At 44.0% G+C, this 18,011-nt stretch overlaps 1 protein-coding gene across 5 annotated transcripts in view; it reads right to left on the bottom strand.

Moving 5' to 3' along the window:
* ARHGAP10 (Rho GTPase activating protein 10) overlaps window positions 1-18,011 on the bottom strand; it is a 626,731-nt gene that overhangs the window by 259,820 nt on the left and 348,900 nt on the right. For all 5 annotated transcript variants that reach the window (XR_003857144.1, XM_029604362.1, XM_029604453.1 and 2 more), the window contains one exon: window positions 7,037-7,111. Coding sequence is in view for 4 of the 5 variants with exons in the window: in XM_029604362.1 (XP_029460222.1) it covers window positions 7,037-7,111 (75 nt within the window). In the remaining variant the exon portion in view is untranslated. The remainder of the gene's footprint in view (window positions 1-7,036; window positions 7,112-18,011) is intronic.

The following is an 18,011-nucleotide window of genomic DNA, read 5'->3' as shown; positions in this document are numbered from 1 at the left end:
TTGTATATCGAATGTACTCAATAGAATGTTTATAGAATGTACTTAACCCCTGCTTTTTGTAAATAAACCCCTTATTCCCCCCCCTGCTCCCAGCATACTCATATAGTTCCAAGTTACTACCCTGCCCCTTCCCTCCCCCCTAGTTATAATATCAGTTACAATGTAAAGCCCTGTTGGCTGAATTTGCTGTTGTCTGGAAACCGATGTGATGTCTCGTGCGAATGTCGGTATAGAAAAATGTTAAATAAATAAATAAATAAAGATCACCAACAAAAGCCTTCTGGGATTTGTAGTTCTTTGTCCCCGCTCCTTCTAGATTTCTCCACACCCCTCCTGTCCCCCGCCATTTGAATATAGGACTACAGGCCTCCTGATGCTTTGGAATGGGATAAGATTCCCCCCCCCCCCCCACCCTCCCCAAATCTAACAACAAATGCGACTGGATAAACTCATCCCAAACACAAAGCCGTTTGCTCACTGCCCTTTAAAAACTAGAAGAACACAAGATGGCTTTTTGTGAAGCAGAGAATCACTTAAATACAAAGCCAATTATTTGAGATGTCTTGTAAATGTCTCCTTTAAAGTGTTCCAAATTTCTTGATTTCAGCAAGCGGGGGCAGTGTGCTATAAACTGCAGCGATGGTAACTGATACTGATTACATTTTGATCACTTCTGACAGTCCAGGATCCGCTTGTTACTGGGCTTCTCAGGCAAACCTAAGAGGACCTTTGATAAATCAAATTAGGCGTCCTGATTACAAGTGCAGCCCTCTATCACCACCAAATAACTGTTCCAGGGCTGTGCCAACCAATTATCCCCGTAACAGAATATTCTCTCGCTCATTAAATCCATTACTTAACCTCATTTTAAACACCCAAGTCGGAAAGCATCTTCTATCAGCTCGCTGTCGGCACACATTACACTCCCTCTGCCTTTCCAAGGCCGGCAGACTTTGTAAGTTAAACCCATTTCTCCTTTTCACTGCGTCGCCTTCCTCAAGGCGGCGTTTGCTCCGCCCAGAAGGAATGTTTTTTGTTTTTTTTTATAGCGTTTATTGAGTGCCATGCAAGGAATAAATAACTACCACCCGAGCAAAATGAACTGGGCGGTTACATTGCAATCGTAAGCTGAACCAGAGGAAAAGGGAAGGAATGAGGTAACTTCAGCAAGAGCCCGTTTTTATGTGCTGTATATGGGTCTTGGTACTAGGCTTTTCATTTAGAGCCAAGCATGATTTTGCTAACATTGCTTCTCTTTGTGGCCCCCCCCCGACGCAGAAAAGTCAAAACACTGCCACAGTGTCGGGCCTTCATAGAAGAGACCATCAAAACGACTCTCTTCTGAAAGATAAGTGTTTGGGGTTTTTTTATTTTTTTATCTGCAACTTAAAAATCCAAAAATGAACAAACATGACCTACGATGATACCCTATGATGCTCTGAAACGCGGATATATGAGTGCAGGCAGTGTCCCGCAATATATGACGGTCATGCAACCATAACAGCTGCCTTAGCCTTTTTCTAGGTGGGATCTATTGTATTACGAAAGCTTCAACCAGAATAAATATATTTGGGCCCGAAAGCTGTTGGACGTAAATAAAAGCTGAGTATGTACATGCATGAACAAGTCTGTGTGTGTGTGTGTGTGCTTATTTGTTTAAAATATGCATAGCCCGCATTATACAATGAAACCGCTTCGAAGCAGGTAAGAGCATCAGCAACATGTATGCAATGGATTGAAAACAAAACATGACAAACAAACATGGCACATAACTGAGCAATTTAAAAATATTATTCCCCAATGATTACATCAACATACAATACCATGACAGAGCAGCAGTCCAGCAAATACTTGTGGAGAAAGCGGAGGGTGTAGATGGGACCACCTATGGTGACTCTCCCTCCTGCTTATTCTGAATATCGCTTTTCAGGCCATGATGATTATTGTCCTGTTTGCAAACTTTCTGCTGATACGCTAGTCATTACTCATGGGGTTTTAAGATTCTCCCCTCCAGAGGCCTCTAATTGTTTGGATGGATAGACCCCCAAGTTATTTATACCCCAATTCCAGATCGTGAACTACTTAATCCCTCACCATGGCAGTACCTGGGCCACAGGTGGGCTTTTGAATCTCTGGCCCTTTTCTAGTTGCTAGCATTAAGTTATTGAGTGTACTACATTACAGAGCTAATACGGAATGCAAAAAAGAGTTGATAATCCATCAGTTTTACTGCTGATTCCATGAAACAAAAATGAAATTATAACTTTAATTAGTTCTCTGGTGATAAAAATCACTTTGTAAAAATGAAGCCTGGATTGCTGTATGATTTACAGCTCATATCTTCTCAGTTTACTGCTTAAAAACCCTCTTCTTATTTAACACACCACGTTAGAATGCCTTGGGAAGATTCTTCCAGACGCCGACACAGGTAAACACGGGCAAAAGGCCTGAAATAATGAAATTTAAGAATGGGGTAAAGTTCAATACTACTTTCTGCAGACACTTTTGCTTGCATGATTGATTGGGGTTTTTTTACCTGTTTAAGAGAGGGTGATTAAGACCTTCACTCCCGGCAGGGATGGATTTGGGCAATCGGGGGGGATAGGAAGTCTGGGGGTGAGCCCACGTTTTTGTGCCACTGTGGGAAGGAATGGGGATGGGAACCAACCACAACCTTCCTTTTGAAACTGGGCAAAGGTTTCTAGGGGGGGCTGAGGGGAGGGATTGGCAAGGTCTGGGGTAGAGGAGCACTGGGCTCCACAGGAAAGTTTATTGATCAGTGATGAAGGCTCACATTTGTTTTTTTTTTCCCATTTGTTTTTTTGTTACACTGATATCTCTGAAGAAAGCCGATTAAGTAGAAGTTTATCCGGCCAAAGAAGGACGGATACCTTTAAAACCTAACCAGCTATTTTCAAACATATACATGTAGTCGGATAACTTTAAGCAAGTATATTCAGCGGGACGTTTATACCACTGAATATACAGGAGAAGTTATCTGGCTACCTTTACTCTGATACCTCAGCCACTAAACAGTCATAAGAACATAAGAAAATGCCATACTGGGTCAGACCAAGGGTCCATCAAGCCCAGCATCCTGTTTCCAACAGTGGCCAATCCAGGCCATAAGAACCTGGCAAGTACCCAAAAACTAAGTCTATTCCATGTAACCATTGCTAATGGCAGTGGCTATTCTCTAAGTGAACTTAATAGCAGGTAATGGACTTCTCCTCCAAGAACTTATCCAATCCTTTTTTAAACACAGCTATACTAACTGCACGAACCACATCCTCTGGCAACAAATTCCAGAGTTTAATTGTGCGTTGAGTAAAAAAGAACTTTCTCCGATTAGTTTTAAATGTGCCCCATGCTAACTTCAGTCTACTGAATATTGGCCTCTAAGTTTGACTAATATAAGAATAATGGTTTTAAAGCAGAGATAGATAACTTGAAAGAAATATTTTCCTGAGAATACTGGAGGGACTTATAAGACTTTCATCAAACCCATTACCTTATTTCTAGTTTACTTAAAATGGCAACATTATGCGTGGCCCGCTGATGCTTTGACATGCCTGCTCAAGTGCCCGACGTCATCGTCGAAGGCCCGAGTCGCTATCGATGATGCCTTGAAACGCGAGCTTTCGGGCCTTTGGTGATGATTTCAGGCATGTGGCCAAGCAGGGCCTCAGAGCATCAGCACGGCAGCCTGGAGAGAGGAGACGAATAATTTTAAATTGGTGTCTACTATCTGCAAGCCAATGAGAGGCAGCAGATGTGGCAGCCATACTGAAAGCCTGCCGCTGGTGACGTCTTCCCTCCCCCACCTTGGCCATGAAGATAAGCTGAAATGCTGCCAGGGGAGGGGGAGGGTTTGCAAAGGGAAAACATCTTGTGGTCTGGGGTGGGTCTGCTCCCTCCTCAAGCGCTGCTCACAATCCGTGGGTTATAAGGTTGGGGGCAGCATGCAGTTTTGCTGCACACCGTGGCGCGTGTGCAGCAGTTGCTGCAAAATCTAAGGGAACAGGAGGAGACAGACACAGCAAGTTAATCTTCAGGCTGAACCAGGCTAGAATTTTTTTTTTTTTTTTTTTTTACCTGGCCCAGTCTGGGAACTAACTTGCTGAGAGAGGGGGAAAGAGACAGCAGCATCGTTGGACAGGGTTGGGGGGAGGGAAGGAGAGGAGAGAGTCCAAGCAAGTTAATCCTCCGGCCGGACCAGGGGAGGGAGAATTTTTTTTTTTTTATACCTGATCTAGTCTGGGGGCTAACTTGCTGGGGAAGAGGGAAAGTGACAGTAGCACTGTGAGAGAGGAGGGAAGGCGAGGATGATATGGGGGAAAACAGAGAGAGGGGTATGTTGAGCACAATGGGAAGGGGAAACAACAAAGAGAGGTTGGGGGATACTATTGCTGGGTAGAGGGTGTGAGAGGTACTTCCTGCATACACTCAGAGATACTCTGCTTAGTCTCTCACGCACCCCCTTGACCACCTTGTCACATACACACACTCCACTCAGTCACCCTCCGCTCACTTTTCTCTTCTCTCTCAAGGAGCTCCAAGGGGGAACTCCCACCCCTGGCTCCTGCTGTGGCTGGGAACTTGCCATGTGGACCCAGCACAAAAAGGTCTGCCCACTCCCGTACTAGAAGACTCTCACGGCATTTCTAAAGCAATTTTAAGCACATAAAAATCACTTTGAAAGTGGCAGTAAAGTCTGCACATAAGAAGTGTATGTAGACTTTACCACTATGCAGGGTGTTCTACCTGTACCCTCCTTAAGTTCTTCTAGTTCCACATGAACCCTCACTTCTACTGCATCTACTCAACTACAATACATACTCCCACGATCGACTGACGGTCCATTTCCAATCCCTTCTTCAGGAAGTCCCCAACATTAATTTTTTTTTTTGTTAGTATTTCTGCTTTTTCCTTATTCCCCTCAACCCACTTCTCATTCTGCCTCTCAGTGTTTCAATCCTGCCACCTTTGCCCTCCCATATCTAATGAAAGTCTCGTCACCTCACATTGCCTCGTTGGTTACTGTTTCTTCCACTTGCGCCTTTGCCATCCTGACCACTCCCCCTGCCTCTGTTGTACCAGATATTATTCTTCCCTGTGGCTCCTCTTTCTCAGCTCCTTTGTGTCTGAACACTGGTTCTTTTACCCTTCCGTTTTCTGAAAACCATATTGGTTTATTTAGTAAGGGAAAATAAAGACTCAAGGGTGGGGTTGTCATCAAGGTTAGTCCTCTCTTTTTATCATCTCGTTCTCACAACAGTCTCCAAGTTTTGTTTGTAATTTTCCAGAAAGATAAGCATTCTTGCTCCGTAACACGGCATTCCCCATTGACACAGGTGACATCTAGACTCCAACAATTTGGTTTCAGATTTCACAAAGACTGTGTTTATGGAAAACTGAAATACAAGGAAAGTCCCTGAATATAAAAGAATATGGCATTAATCTACATGGAGGTCATAAAAACAGAGGATAAGAGCAAAGGTATTTTTCGTGCCACTTTATTAACACATACATGTAGATTAGCATAGCAGATATATCAGATTTCCACTGAATTTTTCCCTCCTTTGACTGCCAGCAGGTGATTTCGATGACTTTTTGTAGTAGATAAAGGGAACATAGTTCTTGCAAGCTACACGAAAATGTCTTGAGTTAGACGATTAAGGAACTACCTACAAACTTGCAAGTTTGGCCTTTTATTTCTACAATTCTGATCTCTGAAATTTGAATCTTGCTACAGGTCCAAAGCACTTCTGATTTTTAAAAATGAAGCCAACCTAGAAACTACCAGGCCTCTCCTCCCATTCCCTCCTCAACCTCTGGCAATGAGAGGTTACTTGATGGCTACAAATGCAAATCTAGCCTCAAGCTGTGAGGCTGGGAAATACATTTAGTTTCTTGGCTGTTTTCCCCATTGTATTCTAATAGCTCTGGCTAATGACAGGTAATTCTTCCTGTGAGTTTTGGCCGTAAAAAGAGCAGCCACTTAAGTCTTTAGCTCAAACACAGATGAGCAACTAACCTTACATAATGTGTCTTTTATCCCTTAGTAATCACGGATTACGCTCGGCTACAAAGGCTTTAGGACAGAGTTAATTTATATGTAATAACGACATACCTCGAGGCACTAATAATATTGATTAACTGAAGCGAAACATCAACATATTAATATTTAGCAACATCATTAGAGCACACCGTAGCGACACAAAGCCTCAAGTCTTACTGGTGCACCTGAAGAGGCAAACCTATAACAACTAAAAAGATGTCCTCCTACAGGTGGCAAGGAGCTGACAGCCACGGCCGACATCAAAGCACTTTCTCATTCCCCTAACGTCTGGGGGTAATGAAATGCATTCACTTGCTGGCTTCCTCTAGCCTGCCTTGCCAAAGAACACTGTGTTATCAGCACAGATGGAGAATGCATGGATCTGGAGAGGAGCCTGGTGCAAGCTGCAAACCTGCCGCACAGAATACCAATGAAGCCCCAGGAATTAAGACCCTTGCTGTCAAATGACACACTCAGGCACTTCATAAAGAAATAACTTGAAAGAAACGTAATCCCATTAGCGCCGTCAAGCAGCACGTACTGCCACAGCATTTTGGATGAGCGATCTGGAACTATTTCATACGGGGGGGCAGGCAAGGCTGCTCCAGTAGTGGGGAGCAAGCTACCAGTGTGCCAAAACTTCTCTGGGTGGGGGAAAAAAAAGTGATTACTTGGACTAAAGGCAGGAAGGAAAATGAGCAAACGATCACTTTTATTGTCATCAGCCAATGCCATGGCCTTTTCACCTGATTTTCCTAGTCAACAAAAATTCATTTCCGATAACTGTAAATAGTAAAACAGCCACCGCCACTTGGCCACGGTTGCTGAAATTACTGTAGCGCAGAAGGCACAAGTATCTAGTTTACAGGTGATAACAGCCGTTTGGATGAGCAAGTACGAAATGGAGCAAAAGTGCATCAAGCTCGATTTAAATCAGAACGTGGTTAAGAAAAGGATTATAAAATGGAGGCATACCCATCAGCAAACCGAGAAGTCTCTGGACCTTTGAACTCACCCCCACAACTCTGTACAGTCCTTGGTCGTTTATACCTAGCGGGGGAAAAAAAAGACAGCAAAGTTAGTCACCACGTGATCCATGCAGAAGAGAAAACAAAGCAATCCGTAACCTAGGGAGCTGCAAACACAGTTGCACCGGCCTGAAAAGCCCATTAAATATGGGCACTGTTAATGCCTATTTCTTGCATTTTGCTGTTGGCATATGGACTGGAAGGGCTGCCGGTGTAAAAGTAACAGTGCATTTTTTTTTGCAATTTATATTTTACTTTTCAAGCACTTCAAAGCGGATGTCTTCTTAAAAGCCAACTGCTTGCTGAAAATGTGATGCTTTTTTTTTTTGTTTTGTTTAAAGGCTTTATAAAAATAAACACCATTAAAAAATACAGAATATGAAGCCAGATAAAAGACTGCCAGGCACATTTCCTTTGCCTATCACAACACCGCAGGCTCTGCTTTGTTTCTGGTTTTACCCTCCTCTGCTGGAGAAAACTCTATGCCTGTGGTGGACGCATGGAACAGATGCCCAGCGGAAGTGGTGGTGACAAGGACAGCGTCTGAATTCAGGAAAGCATGGGACAAGCACAGGAGATCTGTCAGGAAGAGGTCGGGATCACAGAGCTGAGCGGTCACGTGGTTGGGCAGACAAGACATACCGCAGGGCCTTGTTCGCTGTTTCTTGTCCTCCCCATGCCATTTTTTGCTTCCGCCACCCTTTTTCTGTGGAGGAAAGTTTTCTTACGCTACCCTCTTCCTCCAGCCTCACCTCATGACTCTTCTTAGTTCTGGCGATGCCTCACAAGCACAGAACAATATTCTGAACTAGTGTTAAATTTTAGCTCTCATCAGTTACCGGTCATCATCCTCTCATGTTCTGCGTTCATTATTTCAAATCATAAGAACATAAGAAATTGCCATGCTGAGTCAGACCAAGGGTCCATCAAGCCCAGCATCCTGTTTCCAACAGAGGCCAAACCAGGCCACAAGAACCTGGCAATTACCCAAACACTAAGAAGATCCCATGCTACTGATGCAATTAATAGCAGTGGCTATTCCCTAAGTAAACTTGATTAATAGCAGTTTCTGATTTTCTGAACCCAGCTACACTAACCACATCCTTTGGCAACAAATTCCAGAGCTTTATTATGTATTGAGTGAAAAAGAATTTTCTCCAATTAGTCTTAAATGTGCTACTTGCTAACTTCATGTATAAAGATAGGACAGCGATAATTAGGAAGTATCTGTCCACAAAAAATAAATAAATAAAAAGAGAGCTAGAGCAAATTAGGCCAAATCACACAAAACTTGTCCTAAATTCACGTATGATATTTAAAGGGGTGAAAAAAATATGGTGCCATGAAGACAGCAGTTCTATATTGCAAATTACTCGGACAGAGCAACATATGTGATGATGTAATACCTGCTTCCTTCACTGTCTGTCAGTTAGCCAGATCACTTCATTTCTGATTTTGAATAACTGCGGGCTGCCATCCTGAAGGTTTAGTCTCACTACTGATGTGTGAAGGAAAGGAACAAAAAAGCAGAAGAGGCAGCCAGAAGCTTTGGTTGCAGTAATTTCACTCATGCATAAAATACTGACAAATTCTACACCTAAAAGACAGCCATTACAAAAATCAAACAAAACTAATCTCTAATGTTTCTGTTGGGGTGGGGTGGGGTGGGGAGAAGAGGTGGTTTCTACAGCATTTGGGGTTTCCTCTCACAGTATTTAAATGCTGAAACTTGCTCAGTCCAGCTACTCATTTCGTGAGACTATACCCACCCCTGCAGGTTTAGACAGGTTCAGCAACGCTGCAGCCTAATTACCAAAGAAATTCTTGAAGGTGCATCCTCTACAACTCCAAATCCAAGGTCATTTGTTGTACAGTCAAGTAAAAAGTAGCATCAACACCTCACCCCTGGCTTAGACAATGAGGTAACAGACTTAAGCTGACTGCATGATAATTCAACTTGAGGATGCCTCCTGCTTGGTGGAAGCAGCCATTTTGTACCAGCAGGTGCAGAGCAAGCAAGCCTATTCACTGCAGGAAGTACGGGGCAGCATATGATCACCATCTCAAATCGTTCTTCTGCTATTTGGGGTAAGCTAGCTCACAGTTTGCATGGGTCAAAACTTAGGGCGGAGTTTCAAAGGATTACGCGCGTAACCCCGAAAACCCGCTCCTGCACACGCCGAGCCTATTTTGCATTGGTTCGGCAACGCGCGCAAGCCCCAAGACGCGCGTTATGTCCCGGGGCTTGAAAAAAGGGGCGGAGCAAGGGCGGTCCGGGGTGGGGGCATGGCCAGAGGCCTCCGAAGGCCTGCTAGGCAGGGGGGGTCGCGTGCCGGCGCACACAACCTACGCCTGCCTCTTAAATAACAAAGGTTGGGGGGGATTTAGCTAGGGCTGGGGGGCTGGTTAAGATAGGGGAAGGGAGGGGAAGGTGCAGGGGGGCTAAAGGAAAGTTCCCTCCGAGGCAGCTCCGATTTCGGAGTGGCCTCGGAGGGAATGGGGAAAGCCCTCGGGGCACCCCTAGGGCTCAGCGCGCGCAAGGTGCACAAGTGTGCACCCCCCTTGCGCGTGCCGACCCCGGATTTTATAACATGCATGCGCCTGCGCGCGCATGTTATAAAATTGGGCGTAGATTTGTGCACGCCGGGTTGCCGCACAAATCTACACCCGCGCATATGTTAGAAAATCTGGCCCTTAATGTTTAATTGAAAGGGGCTTTTCAAGCAGCTGGAAAACAACACGCCCTCTCCACCTTAATTTTAAGTGTGGTGAACCCCCTGGTCAGACACTAGATCTCTGCCCATTAGGTATAGTAACTGCTTAGTGGGTCTAGCATCCTGATAGTGTCTCTCCTACTGAGGTTGGCTTTGATTGGCTCCCTTAGTGCACTTGGGGGGGGGGGCTAGTGTATAGAGAGTGTGGTCATTTTGAGTGGGCTCTTGGACAGTAAAGAGCTGTTTTGCTTCTCCCCTGCTGAGTTGAGCCCCACTAACCCAACTTGGTGTATGTCCGTTAAGAGGAGGGTCCTCATCAGTAAGCTCCCTATCTGAGAGGGTATCCCTCATTTTTTTGGAACAGAGATTTTGCGAATTTTGATCAGGCTTTGTATTTGGTTTTTTTTTCTCGTTCTGGGGAACACCCTGTACACTTTGGAGAGGGACAAGCCCCAATGCAGAGAGCAGGGGCTGAAGGCCTTTGAGCTTTCCTGCTACTTCCCAGAGGAAGTGACAGCATTTCCCAACGTGCGATTTCTGGACTAAGAGTATTTGGGATTTTTTTCCCTTTTTGGCAGCGTGAAGGTTTGTCCACCCCTCCTCACAAATTGGAGCCAGGAGGCTGTGAAGCCAATTCAGGAATTCAGACACCAGACCTTTCCTTCTGAGAAGTCGCACAGACCTGCAAGGACGTGCAGGAAGAAGAATCAAGATCTGGAGGTCCTCCACAGGATCTCCATCTTTAAGGGACTAGGACATAGGTTGTGGGCGAGAGACAGAGCTTTGGATTCAGGTAGGATTTTTTTTTCGGGCTTCGGGGTTTCCCCAATTGGATTCCCCTCACACGCTGGAACAGTCTGTACACGGAAGAGATAAGTGACAAGCTTTACCCCTGAGATTTGAGAAAAGCACCCAAGCCCAGCATCAGAGAGATAGTGTAAGTGTTTCCCCTGTATAGTTTCAGTTGTGGAAACAGCTATTGGACCTTGATGGACATTTTGGAAATAATCGGTAAATTTTATTTGAACACTCAGTCTGCGTCCAGCTTGTTTGTCCCTGAAACAAAGACACTACCAGAGAGATGAACACACTTAAAGAAAATCCCACCATCACCTGGGCCAGAAAGGACTACCTTAGCCCCCCACAGAAAGAACCCACCCTTTGGGATCTGTTTTGAAGGGGTGTACTCTATGTGTGAGGAGACAATACATTCTTTTATGGCTCATGGGGAAATAGCCAACCCCCAGAAAAAGGATCACATAAAGCAAGGAAGTCACTTTAATTTCAAAAGATTCAAACAGAGAACTCGCCGCAATTCTACCTCCAATTTTAACACATGCACAACTTTCTCGCACTGAAACTGTGCTGGGTTTTGTAGTTACAAATGGAAAATGTCTAAAAAACAGTGGGCATTCAAGGAAATAAGCTTTTTCTGCATTTCTTCATAACGGAATGATATATAGTGGAATGATCGCCTGCAGCCAAAAAAGGGGCAGGGGGGCGAAAGCGTGCAGCCAGCTGCATTGCGGCGGCTGTGGCCGTGCTGAACCCTTTCACCCCCCCCGTAGCGCCAGTAGAAAAGCTGCAGTTATTTCTGGCGCTACTGCCGGCGATAATGTGTGAAACGTTATCGCCCGCAGTGCTACCGACCCCTCATTGTTCAAATCCCTGCCCAAACTCCTCACTTTTTAAAATTTTATTTCAAATTTAAATTTTCAAAGCACAATGCGGTAGCTATCGCGTGCATTACCGCAGTAACGCATGCAATAAGGCCCTATCACGATTTGATGAATGACCCCCTTAGTACATCAGGTCCTGAACTTGCAGTGGTAATTTCCTATGCTATTTCTTTTTCATTTCATTCATTTAATACAGGAACCAACCAAAAAAAAACAAACAAAAAAAACCTGAAAACTAAAGTAACATGGAAGATACAAAAATAATTCTGTAATTTTCAAATGTGAGTTTTTCACCAGCTAAGTAGCACAATTTCCTGTAAAAGAAATAATAATAAACAGTTCTCCTTGCCCCACATCCATCCCCGCACCCCCTCCCCACCCCCGCTCTACTTCCTTCCCCGCTCCCTCCCTCCCAGCCCCCTTTAGCCCCTGCCATCATTTGTACATAAGTTCATTTATCTACCTAATATTGATTATAAGTTCATATGTTTATTTAATTTTAATATGGATAACATAAAAATCCATTTAGTTCAACCAAATTTTATTTTGCTAGTTTATCTTCTATAAAAATGTACTTTCATTTGTTATCTAGCTATCCTACTATCATCGTTCATTGTAATTTCCTTTCACCGTTACCTGTAAACCGACATGATGTGTCCTACGAATGCCGGTATATAAAAAGCTTTAAATAAATAAATAAAAATAAATTTAACAAATCCCCAAATACTAGTATTACAGGATTTTTGGACTCCAGGAGGTTCAGGGGTTCTGGAGAAACGCACAGAACCAGACTCATTAGGAAAGCTCTCGTTTGTGCTGTGACCATGCTCCTAATATGGGAATGCATTTGTATCTCTCACCAGTTTTCAGCAGGATTACACTTTCCTATTTTGAATGAAGTTATACTTACTGCTTGCAATATCTCTTGAAAACCAACTCCAAAGAATTTTAAGAAAGAAAAACAAACATTTAAAAAAAACGCTTATATTCACATGGGGTATCCCAGTGAGAAAAAGATTGAAATAGTGCAGGCTTTGGTAGCACACTTAATCTTCCACTTCCACTGCCACAGACACACACATATACTCTCTCTCTCTCACAGGGAAACTGCTGGGGATGCCGCTGAAAGTAATCCTGTTTTGAAACTGACAAGTTCTATGTGGCGTTTTTCCCCACCTTGGGTACAGATCAATGTGTTGCTTAGAGCTTCCGCATGTGTCAATAACTAATCCAACACTGGAAGCGTTCATTGGCCTGATTACGTTTCACTGAGCCGTATCATTTAATAGGCGTTTCTATTCCTACTGCTGTTCAGCTGGAGTTACCAAGGTTGCAACTTGGGAGTTACTCAGACTTCTAGGTCTTTTGTTTTTACATATGTGTAGAAACCGTTGTGGCGGGGAACTCCTTCTGCCACTATTGTCCCTTTTTTCAACCACCTCAAGGCTTTTTTTGGGGTCCTCTCTTTGGCTTTCGCCTTCCCTTTTTTTGGGGAATGGTCTAGATGCGCCCAGCAAACAGCAAGGCAGAGACTTTGGAAGTGAAGATATTGTTCTCGAGATGTTTGTGACCGGTTCCTATGGTGAGGCCAGTACTTCCTTACTGTGGGAGCTGGCTGTTTTATCCCCTGACCAGGAAACAGTGGGTAAGACTGCTGGTGTTGTGAGGAATCATCTAATTTTCGAAACCGGAGAAATGTCTCCATCTGACCCCTTGCCGAAGAGACTTTTCCCATCCTCCACGGAGAAGAGATACTGGAAACTAGTTTGGTAAAAGAAAGAAGAGTGAAGAGAGGAAATGTTATGAATAAAGAGACCACCGCTTTTATTATTATGATTTTCGTTTTGCTGTTCATGATTTTCGTGATCCTAGCCTGGCTCTTGATTTTTAAGTTAAAGTACATTTTCAGTGGAACACCATCCTTCGACTCTGCGTTTTATTCGAGTGTGCCTTTCTTCTAAGAAGACTCTTTTATTGTGAGTATTTACCAATCAGTAAGAGAGGAAAAGAGTGGAGTGCGAATTCATGACTAAGATATGGGGATAACCCGCACGAAGCAGCAGTTAGTACCATAAAAAACTTGCTGGGCAGACTGGATGGACCATTTGGTCTTTTTCTACTGTCATTATTATGTTACTATGTAAAGACAGTTACCAACTACTACATCAGTAGCCCAGAAGGTTGAACCTCCCCCCACTGCCAAATGAACCCTGGCATTTCCAGAGGCTTGCATATACAATGTGGGAGAAGAAGAGAGGTTCAGATATTGAGGAGATGCCCTGGGAACTGTGTGCCCCTCTTAATCAAGTACAAACCAGTGGGTGGGGGTTACAGTTGGGACCCAATGCTGCAAGGGTAGTGAAGGATTACAGTGAAAACCCCATTATTTTTGGATCTTTGTGTGGATTTAGAGGATTTTGCAAAAAAAACAATCACAGTTTTGACAAGATGGCATCTTTCCCGCTAGAAGGAAGAGAAGATGGCAGGTTCACGGCAAATCAGTGAGAAAAAGAAGTTTGGGCACATGAACAAGATCTGGAACAAAAAGTGTCATTGTTCAGCAGCCACTTAACATATGCCGATGTTCCCAGGCTGCAGGTGGCACCACCCTAGTAAGAGAAGAGCTTATGCTTACACATGCATGCCTCACCCAAGGAGAGAGAGAGAGATCGAGAAGAATTCAAGGGAGTGGATGCAGCCATTGATCTAGGAGCAGAACAATGGGGCTTGCAGTACTGGAGAAAGATAGCAGACCTTCCTACATCTTGGGGAGGGGGGGAGGGAGATGGACCTCAGGCTAATGATTTCAGGAAGATCCCTTAGCAGTCCAACTAGTGGAATATCGACCAGTGATACCTCCACTCAGCCTGGACGGCCTGTGCTGGAAGGCGTGAGGCTCTTTTAAAATCCAGGACACCTACAGCAATTGCTCATCGGATGTACAATGGTGGCAATAGCAGTGTGTCACATTTTTCACCGGCTACAGCCTGTGGCCTTGCAGTGTTATGGATACTATGAAGCAATATTTCTGGAAGCAGATGCCAGAAATAGAATGTTAATATATTGAAAATCTTGCTATAGCAATAGAATGTTGGTACGAGCAAATACAGAGATAGCACTAGTAAGTGTACTATCCCAAGTGACAACTGGGGAATGAGTCAGCCAGGCTATGAGTCTCAAGACTGAAACCAGTAGGGAAAACAGTGGGGTTTCCTTCTAGAGCTGTAAGCACAGAGGTGTTGGGGAGCAACAAAGGAACAGGCCCCCAAACCAGTCCAGTCACTGATAGTGAGAGGGGGCTTGAGATGCCTGTAACACAGTTACCTACTCCAACAGAGAACCTTGGTGTATTGGTGGAGGAAGTTGTTGAAGAGAGCCCCGTGGAGGCTGTTGGTGATGGGGCCACAGAACCATCCTGGGCTGAGTTTGTCTATCACACAACAAAACCCACCCACACCAACTGGTGTATTCTAGTACACACCACTGTCAACAACCAAAAATAAACTGTGTACTAGTTACAGAGCTAACATAACACCCAAAAAACGCCAAACAAATTTTAAACAAATTTTGTAAGACCCTCTATTCACGAGAAGACATATTATGTGTTCAACTCGTTTCTCATAGGGGTCACTATTGCTTTTAATCATTCAAATATTCAATTTTGTTTAAATTAAATTTAATGTTGTTTAAATGTTAATTGTTTCATGTAATGCCATTTGGTAAGTTATTGTTCTATGTAAACCGGTTTGATTTGCATCTAATGTAGGAAGATCGGTATATAAAAACAAAAAAATAAATAAATAAATAATTTTTGTTATCTTTTTCAAAGTTTTTTTTAAAAGTTCCTCAACCAATTTTTTGGCAATCAAAATGCAACGGGTACTTATCCGCGCTGAAAAGGTCCCAGGTAACCCGACATGGCCATGTTTCGGACCGCTGTCCTGCTTCAGGGGAAAAGAAGGAAACCGATTCAGATGCTTGTAGACTTGTAGAAAACTTCTTCTTACGGCGTCTTTTATTCTGTGCCGGTCAATTTTTTCTAGCAGGCTGAAGTGCCCACTGTATTTCAGCGGGCTGAAGTGCCCGCTGTATTTCAGCGGGCTGAAGTGCAGCCTGCTAGAAAAAATTGACCGGCACAGAATAAAAGACGCCGTAAGAAGAAGTTTTCTACAAGTCTACAAGCATCTGAATCGGTTTCCTTCTTTTCCCCTGAAGCAGGACAGCGGTCCGAAACATGGCCATGTCGGGTTACCTGGGACCTTTTCAGCGCGGATAAGTACCCGTTGCATTTTGATTGCCAAAAAATTGGTTGAGGAACTTTTAAAAAAAACTTTGAAAAAGATAACAAAAATTATTTATTTATTTATTTTTTTGTTTTTATATACCGATCTTCCTACATTAGATGCAAATCAAACCGGTTTACATAGAACAATAACTTACCAAATGGCATTACATGAAACAATTAACATTTAAACAACATTAAATTTAATTTAAACAAAATTGAATATTTGAATGATTAAAAGCAATAGTGACCCCTATGAGAAACGAGTTGAACACATAATATGTCTTCTCGTGAATAGAGGGTCTTACAAAATTTGTTTAAAATTTGTTTGGCGTTTTTTGGGTGTTATGTTAGCTCTGTAACTAGTACACAGTTTATTTTTGGTTGCTGAGTTTGTCTATGCCATGCCATGGAAATAGGGACAGCCCATGCTACAGAAGCAGCTTATTGTTGCTAGGCCTCTGGGGGTGTTCCGGACTTGCCCTGTGCTAATCGTTAAAGGGCAAGGAGATTCACGATAGCATTCCTCTGATGAAAGTTCAACTGGCTTAAGAGTATCACAATGGGGAGGCTGAATGGTGATAAGAAGGAATTATTATTCTCGTGACAGTGAGTGCCCAGAGGAGATTTGTGATTGTCATCCTGCATAGCAATATGATAATCAGGGGTCCAATGACTATGCTCGATTTTTGCTGGATGTGCATGGACCATACATTTATAGGGTTCCCTGCCAGAGGGGCCAGAAGTCAAATGTCCTCTTCCGCATCTCTGCATAGCAGCCAGTCAGAGGGGACCATCGTCATCTCTGGTGAATCATCAGCTGCTAGCACTGGACCTGGGGGTCTAGTGGATAGTGATGTTCTGGATCACCAAGAAGTGAGGGACCAGTCTTGGGTTGTCCTGAGCATGATTGAGCATGGACAGATTTTACCGAGGGCATCACAAGCAAAAAGGATGGTGTGGCGCAAAATCCAGACTTTATTTGGTTTATACCAGTGGTTCTCAACAGGTGTGTCGGGACACACTAGTGTGTCGCGAAGTCACGGAAGGAGTGTCGCAGACCCAGCAGAAGGCTGCTCTTTCCTCATAAGTCTGGACAAGAGTTGGCTGATGTCTCCTTTATTCAGTATGAGAGGAAGCTACTCTTGCTTCCTTCTCCTCTTCCTGGCCCAGTGGAAGGTTATTCCCTTTTCTTTCACCCAGAGCAAAATATCACCAACTCCTGTTCATATGGGCCCTGCAGGACACAAACTTTCTCTTCCTCTGTCTTGCAGTGAGGCTGCTGATGCTCTCTTCACCCCATGGGGCCTGGACATGAAAGCAGGAACATGAGGAAAAAAGAATGCATGCTCTGTAGATCCACTGCTGACTTCTGCTGCTGCTGCCTCATTTTCCTCCTCTCCTCAGTGCTTCTTGCTCTCATCTGCTGCTGGTAAAATGGGAGGAAGACTCTAGATTGGACTGAAGACTTATGCTGGCTAGGAGCCAGGAGGAGGGGGCAATGTGCTGGGCAGTAAGGCTTTGGGAGATAGGGAGTCACAGTCTGCTGGGTAGGATGGGGAAAGGAGGTTGGGGTTGCTGGGTAAGGAGAGGTGGAAGAAAGAAGGGCTATAGGCTACTGGGTAGGGAGAAGAGATGGAAGTGGAGGGAGAGATGGAAATATGGAGCCTGCTGGTTTGGGGGAGAAGGGAGGTCAGGGGATGCGGAGCAAGAATAGGTGCAAAAGAGTTGGTCAGATGTATGCTGGCTAAGGAAGAGGAGTGGAAAGGGCAGAGAGAGTTGAGTATGGGAGAGAGGCGGCATAGGGAAGAGGTTGCAGGGGTGGAGGGTATCAGAAATATTGGACATCTCAGTTGTGTCCTGATAGAAAAAAGGTTGAGAACCACTGGTTTATACTATCCATGTGTCATCAATCTTGTGGAAAGGCATCGTGAAGAGTGGATCTTAGAACATGCAGATAAATGTATTATTAAAGATAAGACCAACCAGGAGTTCGTGTAAAGTCATCCTGATTATTCAACTGCATTGGAGAAGAGATCTGAGTTATGAAATTGGGACTCAACATTTATTAAAAAAAAATATTGTGCAATACCATCAGTGGGGTGGATGGATTGACAGAGCTCAGATCAAGTGCCAGTTGCAGTGCCATTGGTCAAGAAACCTCATGCTGACCATTATGATCCACTCCATCCTTCAGATGAAGACGACGAGGGGTATGAGTGGCCTCTTCTGTTCTTGTTGAAGGGC

The sequence above is a fragment of the Rhinatrema bivittatum genome, chromosome 1, assembly GCF_901001135.1.
Source record: "Rhinatrema bivittatum chromosome 1, aRhiBiv1.1, whole genome shotgun sequence".
NCBI lineage: Eukaryota > Metazoa > Chordata > Amphibia > Gymnophiona > Rhinatrematidae > Rhinatrema > Rhinatrema bivittatum.
The sequence above is the reverse complement of the archived record's forward strand: the minus strand, read 5'-3'. Positions and strand labels throughout refer to the sequence as shown.